General features: G+C 45.4%; 1 protein-coding gene across 11 annotated transcripts in view; it reads left to right on the top strand.

Annotated features, from left to right (window-relative positions):
* Positions 1–410: 410 nt before the first annotated feature.
* Positions 411–17,652, top strand: part of GPR161 (G protein-coupled receptor 161) — a 57,752-nt gene continuing 40,510 nt past the window's right edge. For 2 of the 11 annotated variants that reach the window (XR_004351554.1, XR_004352169.1), the window contains exons 1-6: positions 411–597; positions 942–1,092; positions 1,670–1,765; positions 2,288–2,412; positions 2,671–3,430; positions 7,823–7,892. Coding sequence is in view for 4 of the 11 variants with exons in the window: in XM_032641686.1 (XP_032497577.1) it covers positions 7,826–7,892 (67 nt within the window). In the remaining 7 variants the exon portion in view is untranslated. Of the gene's footprint in view, positions 598–941; positions 1,093–1,634; positions 1,766–2,113; positions 2,260–2,287; positions 2,413–2,670; positions 3,431–7,816; positions 7,893–11,977; positions 12,056–17,652 lie in introns of all 11 variants that reach the window. The other 9 variants (XM_032645265.1, XM_032641686.1, XM_032642448.1 and 6 more) reach the window with 9 other exon arrangements.

Genomic DNA, 17,652 nt, shown 5'->3' with positions numbered 1-17,652 from the left:
AATCCGAAAGTATAAGCGTGATGGAGAGACAAACGGAAAAGGGGACGTCCCAACGGCTGGAACTGGGACGGAGGAACGGGATCGGGGAAGGCCCGAGGAGGGACCACAAAGGTTTACTGGAGAGCAGTGGTGCGAGCCGAGAGAGAAGGGGCGAGACAAAGAGCAGCAGCTGAGGCCGATCGTGGGAAGAAATGGAACAGTGGCCGGGAGGGAGGGCAGACGCGAAGGAAGGGGCGTGAGGGATGGGAAGCGGCGGCGCCCGGGCGGGGAGGAGAGGCGGCGCGCGGGGCTCGGGTGGGGCGGTGCGGGGCGCGGGGGGACTGGGGTGGCCGGCGGGCGGAGGGGCCGGGACGGCGGAGGAGGGGCGGGCGGCGCGGGCGGAGGAGGGGCGCGAGCGCCGCAAAGTTACTTGGCCTGCGCCCGGGCAGGGTCCGCGTGCTGGTGGCGGGGCGGCGGGAGGAGCGAAGCGGGGCTCGGCGGGGTGAAACCCGAAACCTCCGGTCCCCGAGCGCGGCCGGGAGGAAGGAAGCGGCGGCGGCGGCCGAGGCGGGGAGGCGGCCAGGCGGGGCCCTGAGCTGCCGCGGCGTCGGCTCCCGGGTGAGCGCCGGCGGGGGCGGGGGCGCGGGCACGGGCGGGGAGGGGGTCACTGGCAGGGTTGGAGCGTGGCCGAGTTCATTGTGCGGGGCGGGAGGGCGCGAGGGCACAGGCCCGGCGGGGTCTCTGCGCCCCCTTCCCCCACGCCTCCCCGCCCCCACGGCGCATAGCTTCTCTACGCGCCCCCTTGGAGGTAGGGGACTGTCCTCCCGGGCGCACTCCGTCTTGCTTCGGGGAGCCGGGGCTCTTTGTCGGAAGATCTTGGGGTCGCGCCCCTCCCCTGGGGCCAGGGGCTTCTGAGAGGCCCTTCCCACTAACCCGCCCCGCTTTTCCGGCGCCGCCCGTAGCCCCATTCTGAGACCCCCGGAAAGGGAAGACCTTCGTGTGGGCCCGCGACCCGGCTGATAGGGATCGGGCCGAGGGGCTTTACGCCCCGCTCCGGGACAGGTGTGTGGGGCAGAGCGGCCTTGACCCTCAGCTGAAATCCGTGAGGACCAGGTGAGCTACATCTTTTCTGTCGGGGCTCAGGGCGCTGTCTCTCTAGCAGGGCGGAAGATGCGCCCAGAAGTCGCTCGGCCCACCTTAGCGCCGCCGGGTAGGCGTCTCTGTTCCTCAGGTCTTCGAGAGGGAGATTCGGTTAGCTTTGGGGGCACTTGGCCCACCTTCTGGGCCAGAGCTTAACTCCTGCGCAACCTTTTGACAAAGGCATGTGGGATGAGAATTGTCTGTTGGTTAACTGGGATGCTCTGGGGCGCATCAGAAGGGTCTGGTCTCCAGTAACCACACAGTGGTGTGTTGGCATCACTTTATCTCACATCTTTGAGACTATTTTTGTTTTTTATTGTACCTTTCATCTGTTTTGCAAAGTACTTTCAAGAGCAGGTCATTTGATCCTACTGCCTGTGAAGGTGGTGTGGTTTTGGAGGGAAAGGACTTCAGCTCCTTGATGTGTCCAATTGGGATAATGATAACACCAGGCAAGGGAGGGGGGCTGGGGGCTGGCGGTGGAATGGGCATCACCGTGCGCTCTCCCCATCCAGCCAGCGCAGATTCCGCCTAGCCTCTTCTTCCCCAGTGACCTGGACCTGGAAACGAGCTTCCGAGAGCTACTGTGTCGGGAAATACTAGGTGGCTTTCCCTCATCATCCATCTTACTGCGCCGCGGAGACAGGTTAGGAAATGCCTTTCCCAGGCCCCCAAAGCAGAGAGAGGAGGTGGGAGGTACCTCAGATCATACAGACAGGGGTTCTTCTTCCAGCTCTCTTTAACTGGGATCCAACCACCCATTTCAGTCACTTCCTCCACCGTGCCCCTCTTTTGCTGTCTTAGTCTACACTCATTTTATACTTCTAAGATGCTTCCAAGCACTTTTATATACACTTTAAAATCTCATTCACGTAACAGCCCTGTGAGATGGTGTGAGCTCATTTTACAGGCGAGGAAACTGAGACTCAAGAGAGAAGTGCTCTGCTCAGCAAGGAAGGAGCCCAGACTGAACTCAGGTCTTTTGACTTGGCAGTGCTTTCCACGTGGGCTCCATCACACAGGTGGCTCCTGGAGCTCAGGATGTTCTTTTGCCCTACTGCTCCAGCGCCGTGACGGGAAGAATAGGAACTTTTCCCAAGGAGGCCTGCATGGCATTTAGAAACCAAGTCCAAGCCTCAGGTAGTCAAATCATGCTCTTGTGTTGCAGCCCTGTGCCGCGGGGGTCAGGAACGAGGCCTGGCCGCGTGATAAGAGGGGCCGTGTTCCTTGTTTGGGTTCTGTGGAGGACCGAATGGGCTGAGCTGGAACTGACCTAAATGTCAGGCAAAGGAGGTACAGTTCTGTGATGTAAACTCTGCTGCTGGGGCCCATCAGGAAGCCTGCGTGCAGGAGGAGGGCTGGGCGGGGGGCGGGGGGTGGGGGGCGCTGTGTGTAGAGCATGCCTTCCCATAAAGAGACAGGAGCAGGTGGGACAAGGTTCCAGCACACCGCTTGATCTGGATTTGGGGGGAAGCTGCAAACTTTCATGGGAGAAAGCTTCATGTTTGTAAAGCTGGCAACTAATTCAAAACATTTTTCGAAATGTGCCAGGCAACCAAATTATGTGTTCGGGCTGGTTGTGACCTGCAGACTGCGAGCCTGCAACCTTAGGAAGTACTTGCTGTCCTTCTGAGATGCAGTAAAGCATGACTGCAGGGGAGAAGTGGTGTCTTCTTGCTGTTTTGCTTGGAGAGCAGAAAGCATCAACCAAGTTGGAGATAGCGCTCTGTGCTACCTGGAGTTTGGAAGAAGCATTGACCTGGTGACTCAGTACTTCATTCGTTCAGCCAGTACTAATCTCATCTGTGATTCTAGTCCTACACCAAGAGAGTGCTCATGCTAGTTGTTACCTGTTTCGCTGGCCAGTTTATGTGCACAGCAGGGCAGAGGATGGCATTCATGGCAGATATGTTCAGGGAACGATGGGAGCATAAAGGAAGGAGTTTTCAGTGTGGCCAGAGGTAAAACCTGGAGGTGCATTTGCTTTGGGTTTGTGTTTGATTTATACTCAAGTAACAGGTAAGACCACACCGTATGAAGAGCACAGTCTGAAGTCAACTAGCCTGCACCCAGCCCTGCCACTTACAAACCTGTGACCTTGGATAAATAATGGAAAGCATGCCAGGAATGTAGTAACTTTTCAAAAATATAGTTATTATAAAAGATTTTAAAAATATATAGGAAAATAAATCAAAGTTCCCTCTACCTCACCTCAACTCCCTCTCTCCATCTGAAAGGTAACCACTGTACCTGTATTATTTTCTAGGTCTTTTTCAATGCGGAAATAAATGTTCACCCAGTCTGGATACAGGTGAATATGAATACATGATATGTAGTTTATTGATATTATATTGTAAAACATGATAAAAATTTTATTTGCATTTCCAACTTTAGGACCAACCTTAGTATATTGGATATACCTTTAAAAATACATAAGCGGGGATCATATATAATTATATGCTCTGTGACTTACTTTTTTGATTTAACAGTAAGACTTGGATGTCTTCCAATATCAATATCATAGATACATGTCATTCTTTTTAATGGCTACATAGTATTTCATAGTACAGATGCACTGTAACTCATTTAAACATTCTCCTACTGAGGGACTTTTAGATTGTTTCCAACTTCATCTATTATAAACAATTCTATAGTGAACATCCTTGTACATAAGTCTCTGTGTACTTGTAGAGTATTTCTGGATAAAAGTTACTCCTAGAAGTGGAGTTAGTGGGTCAAAGGGAATGTATATTTTAAACATTTATTTAAGCAGAATTCCCTGTGTGTATTGGGATCTGGAGACTGTGCAGAAAAAGAGATTGAATTTGTTTAATTACTTAGGTTTACTTTTTGGAGATAGGTAGTATGCATAAAGAATGACATTCAAAGGCTATAAAAGGTAACACCTCCCTCCTACCCTAGCCCTCTATTTCCCTTTTTGGGTACAACTAATTTTGCCAGTTTTTGTGTATTCTTCTAGAGACAGTCCATGAGTCTATAGGCCAATTAAATGTATCTTCTGTTTTCTTCCTCTCAAAAAATAAATATGGTAGGATGCTAAATACCCCCATTCTGCTTATGGAATTAAAAAAATTTAACCTATATCTTGGAGACCATTCAATATCAAAGTTATGTGCACTTTAAGTGCTGATAGATTCTTCCATGTCTACCCTTAAAACAACAACAACAAAAAGCTTAATGAATTTACACTCCCTCAAATTGCCCAACAAATCCTTTAACAATTTTTCCATTGAATTGTTGGTGATTTCATCCATTTTTGAGGCTTTTTCTAAATTTTGGATTTTAATCCTTTTCTTGTTAATAAATCAAATATCTTGCCTTTTTTGTCTTCCCAGCTTATTGTACCTTTGATTGTGCAGAAGTGTTTAATTTTTATGTGGTTAAATCTACAAGACTTTTCTCTATGGCTTCAAGTTTTCTGTTTTATTTAGGAAGTCCTCTCCTATCTCAAAATTAAATTTTCCTAAATCTTCTCTTTCCTCTCCATTCCTACTTTGCTTTTTTCATCTAAAAACACTTAAAATTATATCTTTTACTTTTCTTCAGTTTCCCTCCTTTCTGACACTGGGGAGGTCACGGTTTGAATTTGCTGGTGAGCCTCTTTAGCCAGTGTAGCATGTTTATTTCCTTCTATTTTTACAGTGACTTTTTTCACCAAGTCTTAAGGATGAGCTCTTCTCCAGGTGGGAGAATAGAGAGAGAAAGGGCATTCTGGACAATGGAACCATTGTCAGGTACAAAGTCATGGAACTGGAGAACAGCAGTGCTTACTTGGAGAACTGTGATTTATTCAGTATAACTGAAGTGGAGAGTCCTGTAAATGAATAGATTCTGCAGATGCCAAAGAATGATATGGCATGACCACGTTTGTGTAGGGGGTGATCAGTCTTGTAGCAGTGGGGAGGACAAATTGGAGTGAGGGTGAGATCAAAGACAAGAAGATGAGATAGAAACATCTGATTGTCATTCAGGGGAAAGATGGTGAGGCTCTGAGCTGGGGTAATGGCAGTGAGGACAAAGTTTTTTGTTTTTTGGTTTTTTTTTTTGCGGTACGCGGGCCTCTCACTGTTGTGTCCTCTCCCGTTGCGGAGCACAGCCTCCGGACACGCAGGCTCAGCAGCCATGGCTCACGGGTCCAGCCGCTCCACGGCACATGGGATCTTCCCGGACCGGGGCACAAACCCGTGTCCCCTGCATCGGCAGGCGGACTCTCAACCACTGCACCACCAGGGAAGCCCGAGGATGAAGTTTTGAGTTAGGATTTAGTGGTGCACTAGATGTCTGTGATAGGGAATGGAACCAACCAACGTTTATTGCTCTACATACATTACCTCATTGAATCCTAGCAATTCTGTATGAAAATCCAAAGCTCAGGTATGTCCATTACTCTACCCAAGGTCACACGGAAAGTGTCATTCATGGCCTTAGCCCCATCAGGATTATCTGACAAGAGTGGTCTAGGATGTCCTAGGTTCTGTCTTGAGTGATTTGGGTGGGTGGTGATTTTTTTTCTAGGGTAGAGAAAAGCATGAAGAATAGCATATTGAGATGATAAGAAGCAGAGATGATGAATTCCATTTTCCACGTTATATCTGAGGTGTCTGGGTGTGACATATGGGGGAAAACATCTACTAGGTGGGTGGATATGAATCTGGAGCCCCCAAGAGTTGTCTAGGCTATAGATGGAGATTTTGGAGTCATCATTGTTTTGGTGAGTATGGAGACGGAGCACACAGAGAGATGAGGTATCAAATAGGACTCTTCTTCTGCAAGTCGTAGAAAATCCAGTTCAAATTGGCGTAAGCAAGAAGGAACGTTATTGGCTCTTATCACTAAAAAGCTCAAGAGTTGTATTTGGCTTCAGGCATGGGTTCAGGGTTCAAATGATTGATCAGGACTTGTTTTCTTACCTCCCCTTGTCTCATGCTGTCCTCTCGCGATGGCTAGGCGAAGCTGCAGGTTCAGATCCAATGGACGGGGGAAAGCTGTCTTTCTCCCAGTTATCCCAGCAACAGTCCTGTTACGTCTCATAAACTGATTTGCTCAGAGGGACTTGGAATGTGCTCTTTACCAGGTGTCGATGGTGTGTCACATCCATGAAGGCACATGAGCTCAGAGGAGGAAAAGGATGAGTCTTCAGAGGAAACTCAGGGGCAACTACAGAGCAAGGGGAGGAGAAGGAAGGGAAGTAAATAGTTAATTTCCTCTGCAGATGAGAGGAAGAAGTAGTACCCCAGATGGCATCTTGGGAAACAGTAACACTTAGAGGACAGGATGATTCCAGGTAGGTATAAGGCTGGTAGGGAACAAAGCGGGGAGAGGCAGGAGAGAGCTGGGTCAGGGGAGTCAAGGGAAGAGGGAGTCTCAGGAAGAAAAAGTTGTCAAAGGTGTCAGATGCTGGAGAGACCCCAAGGAAGGACCCATTGGATTCGGCTAGGAGGTCATTGGTGACCTTGCCCTCAGCAAAGGTAGTCATTTATTTTAGACTTGACTGGGACTACTTTCTAGAGGGTTCATATTCCTACATGTATTCTGCATTCCCCACCCAGGCCTAGGGATGGCCAGGTAAGGGCAGAGGTGTCGTGATGGCAGTCAGGAAACTGGGGTTTGTCAGTAATTAGGTATATGACTATGTGTAACTCACTTCACCTCTTTGGACCTTCAAGTTTCATCATCTGTAAAGTAACACAGTTAGAATGAGTTACTTCTAAGGCCTCGTTTAGCTCTCAAATACTGGGGGTTAATGAACTTGATCCCTTCTCACCATCTCTATTACCACAGCCCTGGTCCAAGCCTTCATCTCTCACCTGGGCTGTAGCGGCAGCTTCCTGATCGGTGTCTCTGTCTCCATCTCCATGCTTGATCCCTGCAGTTCCTTCTTCACCCAGGAGCAGAGTAACCCTTCTAAAACATGAGTCAGATGCATCACTCCGGGGGCCTCCGATCCCACCTGGAATCTAATCCACCCTCCTCACCACGGCCCACAGCACCCTGCAGAATCCAGCCCCTGACCGTCTCCATGTCTGCCATTCTCCTCTTCCCTCACTCCTCTCCAGCTTCACTGCTATTCCTTGGACATGCCAAACTCATTCTGGCTCAGGGCCTTTGAGAGGGCTCTTCCCCTGGCCTGAAATTCCCTTGCATCATTCTTGGTCTCAAATGTCAGCTCCTTGGAGAGACTGCTGACTCCTCACTCCCAGCCCACCCACCCATTCCCCCCACCTCTTTACCCTGTTTTACTTATTTTCATAGCACCCACCACTCTCTGGAATTAGTTTACCTCTTTGTCGTCTATTTTTTTAGATTTTAATTAATTTTATCAGATTATTTCTTTCATATTTTTTCCAGATTGATTGAGATACAATTGACATACAGCACTGTACAAGCTTAAGGTGTACGGCATAATGATTTGACTTACCTACATCGTGAAATGATTGTCACAATGTTTAATGGACAGCCATTATTTTATAGAGATGCAACATTAAATAAATAGAAAAAATATTTTTCCTTGTGATGAGAACCCTTAGAATTTACTCTCAACAATTTTCATATGGCTGTATTAATTATATTTATTATGTTGGACATTACATCCCTAGTATTAATCTTATAACCAAAAGTTGCTACTGTTTATTATTTATTTGTTTGCTGTCTGTGTCCCCTGCACCCTGAACGTAAGCACCAGGAGATGAGAGATCTTGGCGTCCTGTTCAGTGCTGTGTCTCAGCTGCAAAGTGGAGCCTGGGACCACATAGGTATTCGTTAAACATTTTTGGGGGTAGCTGAGTGAGGAATGAGAAGGGGGAAGTTAAGAGTGTCCAGGAACGAGTGGCAGTGTGGTAAGGGAGGGAGGGGACATCCCCTGTTCTTCAGGGCTGTATATGATGGCATCTGTCTCAGACATGGTCATCAGAAAAAAATGTATTCAGAAGGAATACCACTTTAAGCCATTTAAAAATATTATTCTCAGTTTTAGCAGTATGAGCTTGATTAGTTTGCTGGGCTCTATGAGGATAATGAGTAAAACAAATAATTAAGGGTAAAACCAGTTAGCATAGTAATCATTGCTTATCTTGGGATAGAAGTAATCTTCTAAGTCTTAAGTCTCAGCATAGCTTCTGTCTCTTCTTGTCTCCGTGGAGCATCTATGTGAATTTGTTTATGGAGGGAGTTGTTTTATTTTTCTTCATCTGTTTATTAAGGGTAAATAGTAAAATATAGAATGAACTCAGTTACTCCTACAGAACAGGATTTCTCAACCTCAGCACCACTGACATATTGGGCTGCATAATTCTTTGCTGGGGGTGAGCCGGAGGCTGCCCTGTGCATTATGGGACGTTTAGCAGCATCCTTGGCCTTAGATGCCAGTAGCATCCCCTGAGATGTGACAACCAAAGATGTCTCCAGAAATTGCCAGATGTCCCTTGAGGTGGGAATGGGGACAAAACCGCCCCTCCTTGAGAACCACTGATGTAGAATATTGGGGGAGTGACTGAGTCTGATTGTTATCTAGAATCTTCTGATTGGACATTTTCAGACCCTCCCAGCCATCCTGATTCCCTCTTTAGCTTTAAAAAAAGAGATTTGCTCCTTCAGGGTAGGGGTTGTGGGCATGGAAGGTCAGTTCCCCTCATCGCAGATGGAGGTAAATTAAAATTGCACGTTTCTCAGTCAGCGAGCACCTGCCTTACTGGTTACCGAGCAGTACAGTTCTGAGCTGAGCGCTTTTCCGCGTTGACGGAGCTCTCAGGCCCTGAGCCCCCGAGTGGAGTCAGAGATGCTTCCATTTTGCAGTCTCTTGCAATGCAGCTTTTCTCTCCTCTGTTTTATCCACTTAAGTGGTCAAATGAAACCTCTTTGATATAATTAAAATTTGAAGGGGAAAAGAGAATTGAGTTTTCTTTCCATATCTTAAATAACTTTCTTAAACAGTTTTTGAGTTTATCTCCCGACAGCCACTCCGCTAGCTGCTTCCACATGTGTTACTTCATGTATGCCCCTTGATAATTCTATGAAGTAGGTTCATTCCACTCTCTTGTTCCTCTCGGAGAAATTGAGGCTCAGAGAGGTTAGGACATACACAGTCACATGAAATTCAAACCTCGGTTCAGTCCAGATTCCGAAAAACATGTTCTTTCTATTGACTATCAGATCAAAGTAGATGTTAATGAGTAGGGGGAATATAAAATATTTATTTTCTCCCACATGCAAAGTGCTGTTGGGAATTCAAAGGGGAAACCGAGGAAGAGTTTATAATCCATCTGCAGGGGACAGCATCCTCACCTAAAATAAAACCTTGTGCTAAGACGTGCGTGTCTGAAAATATAATATAAAAGAAGAACTAGATATAAGGTGTGGTCAGGGTCATTGTGGGGATGGAATGTTCCAGAAAGGCTTCTTGAGACTTTTGCTCTTACGGTAGATGTAAGGACCTGCAGCCAGATGCTATTCATATAAGTGTCAATAAGGGGGTAGGTGGCCTGGGCTTATGATAGTGGTCTCCAAACTCTGCCAGGCTATGTGGGTCCACCTGCCCTTTCAGTATCACTTCAGTTGGAGAACAGAAAATCCTTCATTACAGAAAGCTGCTGTGAATCAATAACAATGTAAAAAATGAATTCAAATTTTATTGACCCCAACAGCATACATAGACATTTGAAGAATAATAGTTGGCATATGTGTGAGACATCATTTATTTGGTCTACAAACAGTAACTGCCAACTGGAGTTTGGGAATGCCTGACTTAGAGGATGTGTGATAGGATAGTTTATAGAGGAAATAAAAATAAGAGGGAAGCAAGGTAGCTGAGAAATAGTAAAACTCTAGCTTGTTATGGAAGCCTGTGCAAATATCTTCTGCAAATATAGCTATAGTCTCTTCAAAATTCATATTCTTTACACTTAGCCTTTTGGAAGATTCTAATGTCAGTCCTTCACTATATAACAGATTTGTCTGCACTTACATATCTGTCTTTCTGGTGGTATAGAATCCAATAGGACTCGACAATCTTGCTTTTAAATTCGCAGTTTTCCTCTTACCACTTAAAAAAATATTAAAGTTAAATGGAGAGCTCTGAGCTGTTTCAAGGGTCGTTGTTTTTCTGGAAAATGCCACAGTTACTCACCTGAGCCATATAAATACAGTTAGCATGTCACTTATCTGGCAGAGTGCTGAGAAGTAGAAAATCAACCCTCCCCAAAGGTGCAGGAGGAGATGACATCTGTATGACAGAAGCCATACCTGGAGAACTTTGCACTGAAGCCCCCCCCTCAGGATATCAGCCCCTACTTTACATAAACCTTTCCTTAGCTTGGCAAGGAAAACTACAGGTAATTATACTCTGTATAGGGAAAAGGGCCACCAAAGGTTGAAACAAGTTGCAGAGAAAGTTTCAAAAAGAAACAATATGCAAGGCACACTTGGTACAACAGGAAATAACATTACCCTTATCCAACTTGAGGAAATCACTGTGTTTCAAATCATGAACATCTCACAGTGATAACCCACCAGCTGAGTGGGAAGCTGAACAGTCTTCTCTAAGATTTTAAATGAAAGCAATTACATTAGCACTGATCTGTAAGGTCAAAATTTCATTTATCTTGGCATTTACTGACCTTGAGTCATCATGAAAATCGTTATGTTTTGTATACTTTGTTTTAAAATATAGGGAAATGTATGATGAATTTTCATGAATTTCGCCTAAAGGCTTGAAACAAAAAGTTTTGATGTCTTAAGGTGATAAAGGCCCACCGATTCATAAAACTCGCCTATCCAGAATGAGGCATTTCAAAGGATTAGCTTGGGTTTTAGTGCAGTTTTGGAGGGGAAGTTGTTACTGGAGGCCCTCTCTTTTTCTTTTTTTTTTTAATTGAAGTGTAGTTGATTTACAATATTGGGTTAGTTTCAGATGTACAGCAAAGTGATTCGGTTGTACACATATCAATATATGTATATTCAAATTCTTTTCCATTATAGGTTATTACAAGATATTGAATATAGTTCCCTATGCTATACAGTAAATCTTTGCTGTTTATTTGATATATAGTGGTGTGTATTTGTTAATCCCATACTCCTAATTTATCTCTCCCCTCCTCTTTCCCCTTTGGTAACCATAAGTTTGTTTTCTGTATCTGTGAGTCTGGTTTATAAATAAGTTCATTTGTATTATTTTTTTTAGATTCCACATATAAGTAATATCATATAATAGTTGTCTTTCTCTGTCTGGCTTACTTCACTCAGTATGATCATCTCTAGGTCCATCCTTGTTGCTGCAAATGGCAATGTTTCATTCTTTTTTTATGGAGACCCTCTCTTTCTAATGATTAGAATCTTTGATTGTATATAGAGTTATCATGGAAAAGGGTGAACAAGTTAGGGTTATAGGGTTGTTTGCACCTTAGGGTCAAGGGGAATGCAACAGGGGTAGATGGGAGAAGGGGATGGGTGGATAAATGGAGACCCTATAGCACCAATCCGTACCAGCAATTTTTTTTTTTGCACCGTAATATTTATGCACAGCACGGTTTGCCTTCCTCAGCATCTCTTCTCACCTTTGACCTAAGTGTCAATTTAGGATAGCTTTCACAGCATGTAAAGGAAACCCTACTCCAAGGACTTAGCCAGTAAGGGGTTGACTAGCCGTGGCTGGACACAGTGGCTTTACAACTCAGTAGCTGATTTGGGCTACTGTAATCTTTCTGCTCTGCATTGCATGGGACATCCAGCCACGTGGTCAAAAGATGGCTGCTTCACCTTCAAGCACTGGGTTTGAGTTCTAGTCAGGAGGAAGGGGGAGGGAAAAGGGTAGAAGCCACAGCTTGAGTTTGTGTCTTTTTGTCAGGAAATGGATAGCTTTCCGCCACCTTGTCGACTTCCGTTGACTGGAACTGGATCTAATGGCCACCGAAGCTCTGTGCAAGTGAGTTTATTTGTGTAGGTGCATTTGATGTCCCACATCAAGTGAGGGTTCTGTTGATAGGGGGAAGGGGAGAATGGATATTGATTGGATAATGAATAGTTTAATAGTTTATTAGTTTAATAGTTTGCTACATCTGCAAAAATAATTCTCTGAAGGCAAGAAATGCCTAGTGTGCCAAGATGTTCAGTGTCCCATTTTTTATGCATATATTCATTTATTTATCACAAATATTGGGCACCTACTGTTTGCCAGGCACTGTTCTAAATGCTGCCCCCAAAATTTATAGGCCAAAAATTTCTCAATTTCAGGGAGCCTACAGTCCAGTGAAAGGGAAAGACATTAACAAGGTAAATAAGTACACACATATGCACTAAAGAGAAAAAGTAAAAAAGGGAATGGGGCCATGAAGTATGGGGTATGAAATGTTAGGTAGTGTGAACTGGGAAGGCTTTGCTGCAAAGGTGATATAAATTAAGGCCTAAAGGAAATGAGAGAGCAACCTACAAAGATATGTGTGGTGAAGCCATTCTAGGCATAGGAAACAGCAAGTGCAAAGGCCCTGAGGTAGACACATGCTTGATGTGTCTGAGAAATGGTGAGGAGGCCAGTGTCATCAGAATGGCAGTAAAAAGGTAATTTTGATTATAAATTGGACCAGTAATGGAGAGCCAGATCATGTAGGAAGCTGCAGGGCTTATTCTGAGTGACATGAGAATCCTTTTGGGGTTTTGAGTGAAGCAGTGACTCGTTCATGTGTTTTGACCTCTGTTTTAACCAGCTCACTCTGGTTGATGCATTGAGGAGGGGGGGCAATGGCAGATGCAGGTAGACTAGTGAGAAAGCTATTCTAATAACCCAGAGAAGACATAATGTAGCCTGGACCACAGTGATGGTAGCGGAGATAGTAAGACATAGTTGAATTCTGGACACATTTCAAAAGCAGAGCCAGTAGATTTGGTAATGGACCAGATAGGAGATGTGAGAGAAAGTGAGGAGTCAGGAGTGACTCCAAAGTTAGGGTCTGAGCAACTGGAAGGATGGGGGTACCGTAACATGAGATGAAGAGATATGGGAAGAGCAGGTTTGAGAGGCAAAGGACTTGAAGTCTGGTTTTGGACATGTTAGGCTTGTGGTGCCCGTGCCATCCAAGTGGAGATGTTGAGTAGCCAGTTGGGAGCTCCAGGGAATGGCATTGGCTTCTCTGCCTGAGCACAGCCTCCTAACCAGACCCTTGGTCCAGTTGCCCCGTGAATCACCATAGCCACTTCTGGCATCAGCGCCAGGTAGACTTAGAACAGCCTAGGGCAGGTCTGACCTGGTCCAACCCAGCTTTGCCTTTGGGATTTGCTGGGATCCCAGTTCCAGGCAGGCTGGCCATGGGCCAGTATCTGTGGAGGTGGAGGCTTTTCTGAGCCTGCCCTGGGAAAGCTGGCGTTTCTGGTCTTCTCCCACCCAGGGGAGTAGCATGGTCCAGGCTGGTGTCCAGTGGCTGGCAAAGGAAAGATGGCTGCTTTGCGTGCGGCTGGGAAGGCTATTTCTGTAGTGAGATCTGGCCCGACCTTCAGGCTGCTAAGGGCCTCCCCAGAGAGCTGTGGTCAGCCCGCCACTGCTTTCCCTCCCTTTCCCTAAAGAGCTTTTCTGCTGGGGCTTAAGACTCTCCCCTGAGTGAGTTGTCTTCATCATGACTTCAGCCGGTATTTTGTGGATTTTTTGGGAGGCCGAAGTGGACCCTCCCCATCCGTGTTCACCGGGAAACACAAGGGCAATGATGGCCACTTTCAGTGTCACTGGGGGAGGCCTGGGAGAGAGGCCAGTGGCCCTTTGAAAAAAAGTCAACAGACAGTCCGTGGCTCAGAGTCCAGCTTGGCTTAGTACTGAGTGTTCCTCACATTCTACGACAAAAACTGCACCAAAGAAGTTTGATGAACAAAAAGTCGAGTTTTGCTTCACCATGTCATCTGGGGTCAGTGCGGCATGGTGAATCATTTTACTCAGTGGGTTTACCTTGGAAGTCACTGCCGGACTAGTCCCTAGTGAGGAATAATCCAGGGCAGACGTAGCCTGTGTTTCCTCATCCGATGCAGGAAAAGGTTACTCTACGTGCCGTCTGAGGTTCTTCTCTTCTTCATCAGCGTGTGAGATGCCGTGAAGTCAGCTGACTTCCTTCATTTCATGACTCTCCAAAGCCCGTGGGGAGAGAAGTTAAAGAGAAGGTACCCTGGTATATTTTTCCAACATTTTTTTATTGCTGTAAAATATACCTAACATAAAATTTACCCCCTGAGCCATTTTTAAGCACACAGTTCAGTGGTATTAATACACTTACATGGTGCAATCATTACCTCCATGCATCTCCAGAATTCTTTTCACCTTGTGAAACTAAACCCATTAAACAGCTCGCCCTGTCCCCTTCCCACCAGGCTCTGGCAACCACCATTCAACTTTCCATCTCTATGATTTTGACTACTTGTAAGTACCTCATATAAGTAGAATCATACAATATTTGTCTTTTTGTGGCTGGCTTATTTCACTTTCACATAATGTCCTCAGAGTTCATCCATGTTGTAGCATATGTCAGAATTTCCTTCCTTTTAAGGCCGAATAATATTCTTTTATGTGGACATACCGTATTTTGCTTATCAGTTCATCAGTCAATGCACCCTTGGGTGGCTTTCATGTTGTAGCTACTGAATAATGTTGTAGCTAGTGAATAATGCCACTATGAACACGGTGTACAAATAGCTCTTTGAGATCTTGCTGTCAGTTATTTTGGGCATATAACCAGAAGCGGAATTGCTGGATCATATGATAGTTCTATGTTTAATTTTCTGAGAAACTGCTGTACTGGTTTCCACAATGGCTGTACTGTTTTACATTCCCACCAACAGTGTACAAGGGTACCAGTTTCTCTGCATCTTCACCAACACTTATTATTTTCTGGGTTTTGGTTTTTGTTTTGGACCGTAGCCATCCTAATAAGTGTGAGGCGGTATCTCATTGTAGTTTTGATTTACTTTTCCTAATCATCATTCATGTTGGGCATCTTTTCAAGTGCTTATTGGACAGTTGTATATCTTTTTTGGATGTGAGTTGTTCTTTTTTGTTGTTTTTGTTGTTGAATTTTAGGAGTTCTCAATATATTCTGAACACTAATTTCTAGTCAGATATATGATTTGCAAATATTTCCTCTCAATCTGTGGGTTGCTTTTCTACTCTGTTCATGGTATCTTTTGATGCACAAATTTAAAAAGTTTTCATGAAGTCCAGTTTGTCAGTTTTTTCTTTTGTGCCTGTGCCTTTGGTGTCATATCCGAGAAATCATTGCCAAATCCAATGTTCTGACTTGTTATATTTTTTGTATTGCTTTAAAGCCTCACCGCCTGTACACACTTATTTCTTTCTTTCTCTCTTCAATCAAGTTATTAGACCAATAGATCAATAACACATTTTAGACTTCATAAATCTTTATTCACTCATTCCACAAACCGGGAGAGTATTCCGACTAGAGAATAGGCAGAAGCCAGAACAAATTGGAAATGGAAACACGTAAGCACAGCTGGCTGGAGCAGAACGTACGTGAAGGGGTTGGTGGGTGAGAAGTCTGGAATTTAGATGAGGCCACACCATGTCAAATCTTATCTGCTGTGGTGAGTAGATGGATTGAAGGTAGTCTCACAGTCATAGAACCAAGTTGGAGAGCTACTACCTAATGCTCTGTTGAACTGGGCACTTAACCTTTCTGAGCCTCAGTGTTCCCATTTTATTCATTTAACAAACACTTACGTGGTACCAAACTCTATTCTAAGCACTGTATAAATATTAACTCATTGATTTTGTCCACCAACCCTATGAGGTACTCACTCCTGAGCAAGGAGTATTATCTCCATTTGACAGAGTGGGGAGCTATGCCCAGAGAGGTTAGGTAACGTGTCAAGGTCACAGAGGCCAGTAAGTATTGGAGCTGGGATTTGAACCCAGGCTGTCTAGTTCCAGAGTTCGTGCTCTTAACCACATGTTGTATTGCTTCTCTGAAACAGGGAGAAGAGTAATTCTTTCCTCTAAAAGTTATTCAGAAGATGAAGTGAAACAATGTATGTAAAATTACATTGTATGTTGCATACTGTTTTGCCAATACTGATTATCATTAGTTAATAATAGTTAAACAACACTTTGGAAATGGGGAAGATTCTCAAGGACATAGGGAGAAAGGAATGGATCAAGGACTGAGCCTTGGGAAATGTTTTTGCTGAGTAGCAAGAGCTTGGTTTTGGAAAGACATTTGACAGAGTCATGGCTGACGCCCTTGTGGACAGGGTCATGGTCAGTGAAGAGCCCCAGCCTCCAGACTTTCAGTCCCTGCTGAAGGAAGTTTTGGAGGTTGGTAATGTTGATAAAGTACATACAGAGGGGACCAAAGCCAGGTCTCTCCCACTGGCAAACCAAGAATTCAGGCAAGGACCATAAGACCGCTAGGCTTCTGATTCTAGCTTCTTTTCCATCTTCTGGTGCATGTTCCCAAACAGACCAGGGCTTGGACCAGCTTTACAGGTGAAGTGAAAGGTTTCAAACCAGGAAGTTACTAGGTTTATGGTGCCCTTGTGGGGACAAGAGCAAAGCACTGTACATTGTAACAGACCCTGGACTGGCTGGGTGGGGACATCCCTCTGGGGTTGCAGAGGCTGAGTCGCTGCACCCACCATCTTTGGAACCACTTTCATGTGTGTGCCACTGAAGGATGGAGGGAATGCAGGGAAGGAGACCGGGGATTCTGTGATCTCTTTCCGGCTCTCAACGAGTTGTGTGGTCTGGTTTGTGGGCGAGATGGGGGATTCACTGTCTCTCTCAGTTACCTTAGTGCAAATCAAATGGTTATTTGAACCTTCCTCCCAGTTCCACCCCCTCAACTGCTCCAGCTGGTGATTGATGTGTATAAAATGCTTTGAGGTGCTGAGCTGAAGAGCCCCTGAGAATATGGCCAACATAGCATCACAGTGACCTCACCTGAACTTATGTGAAGTGGTGTCTTAGGAACATTTCCTCACCTGGAGAGTTGTTTATTCGAGCATCTTACGTACCTACCTGTTGGCATGTGATTTCTTTAGAAGAGGGCATCTGGTGGTCCCGGCTTTTAGGGTGCTCAGCTCTTCATAAAAATGGGAGACCACAGAGGAAGAAGTGAGCTGCTACCCTGATTTGGGTATATTTAAGGATATCAGAAGAAAACCTTACACTAAAAGAAATGATTTGCTCTGGAGAAGACTTTTGAAGAGGTCGGTTATGTCTTGTCGTGTCCAGCGCCCTTGTTAGGTGCCAAGAGTCCTGCATCCTCTGACCAGCATGGTCTCCCAACACAAACCCAAGCCTGGGCCTGCTGTCTGTGGACTCTCAGGCTGCCCCTTTGATGGCCCCATTTGTAATGGGCATTGTGTGGGTGAGTGAGGCCTCCTTTTCCTTGCAGTGGCTTATTGACTGGGTCACGGACCACCTGATCCCCAAGAGACTACATATACTCTGGGGGGTGAAAAGCTTCTCTATGCCTCCATATGAAGAAACTCCACCATACTAGGGTCCATGGTTCCATGGCGTTGTCCGTGGTG

The sequence above is a fragment of the Phocoena sinus genome, chromosome 1 (assembly GCF_008692025.1).
Source record: "Phocoena sinus isolate mPhoSin1 chromosome 1, mPhoSin1.pri, whole genome shotgun sequence".
NCBI lineage: Eukaryota > Metazoa > Chordata > Mammalia > Artiodactyla > Phocoenidae > Phocoena > Phocoena sinus.
The sequence above is the reverse complement of the archived record's forward strand: the minus strand, read 5'-3'. Positions and strand labels throughout refer to the sequence as shown.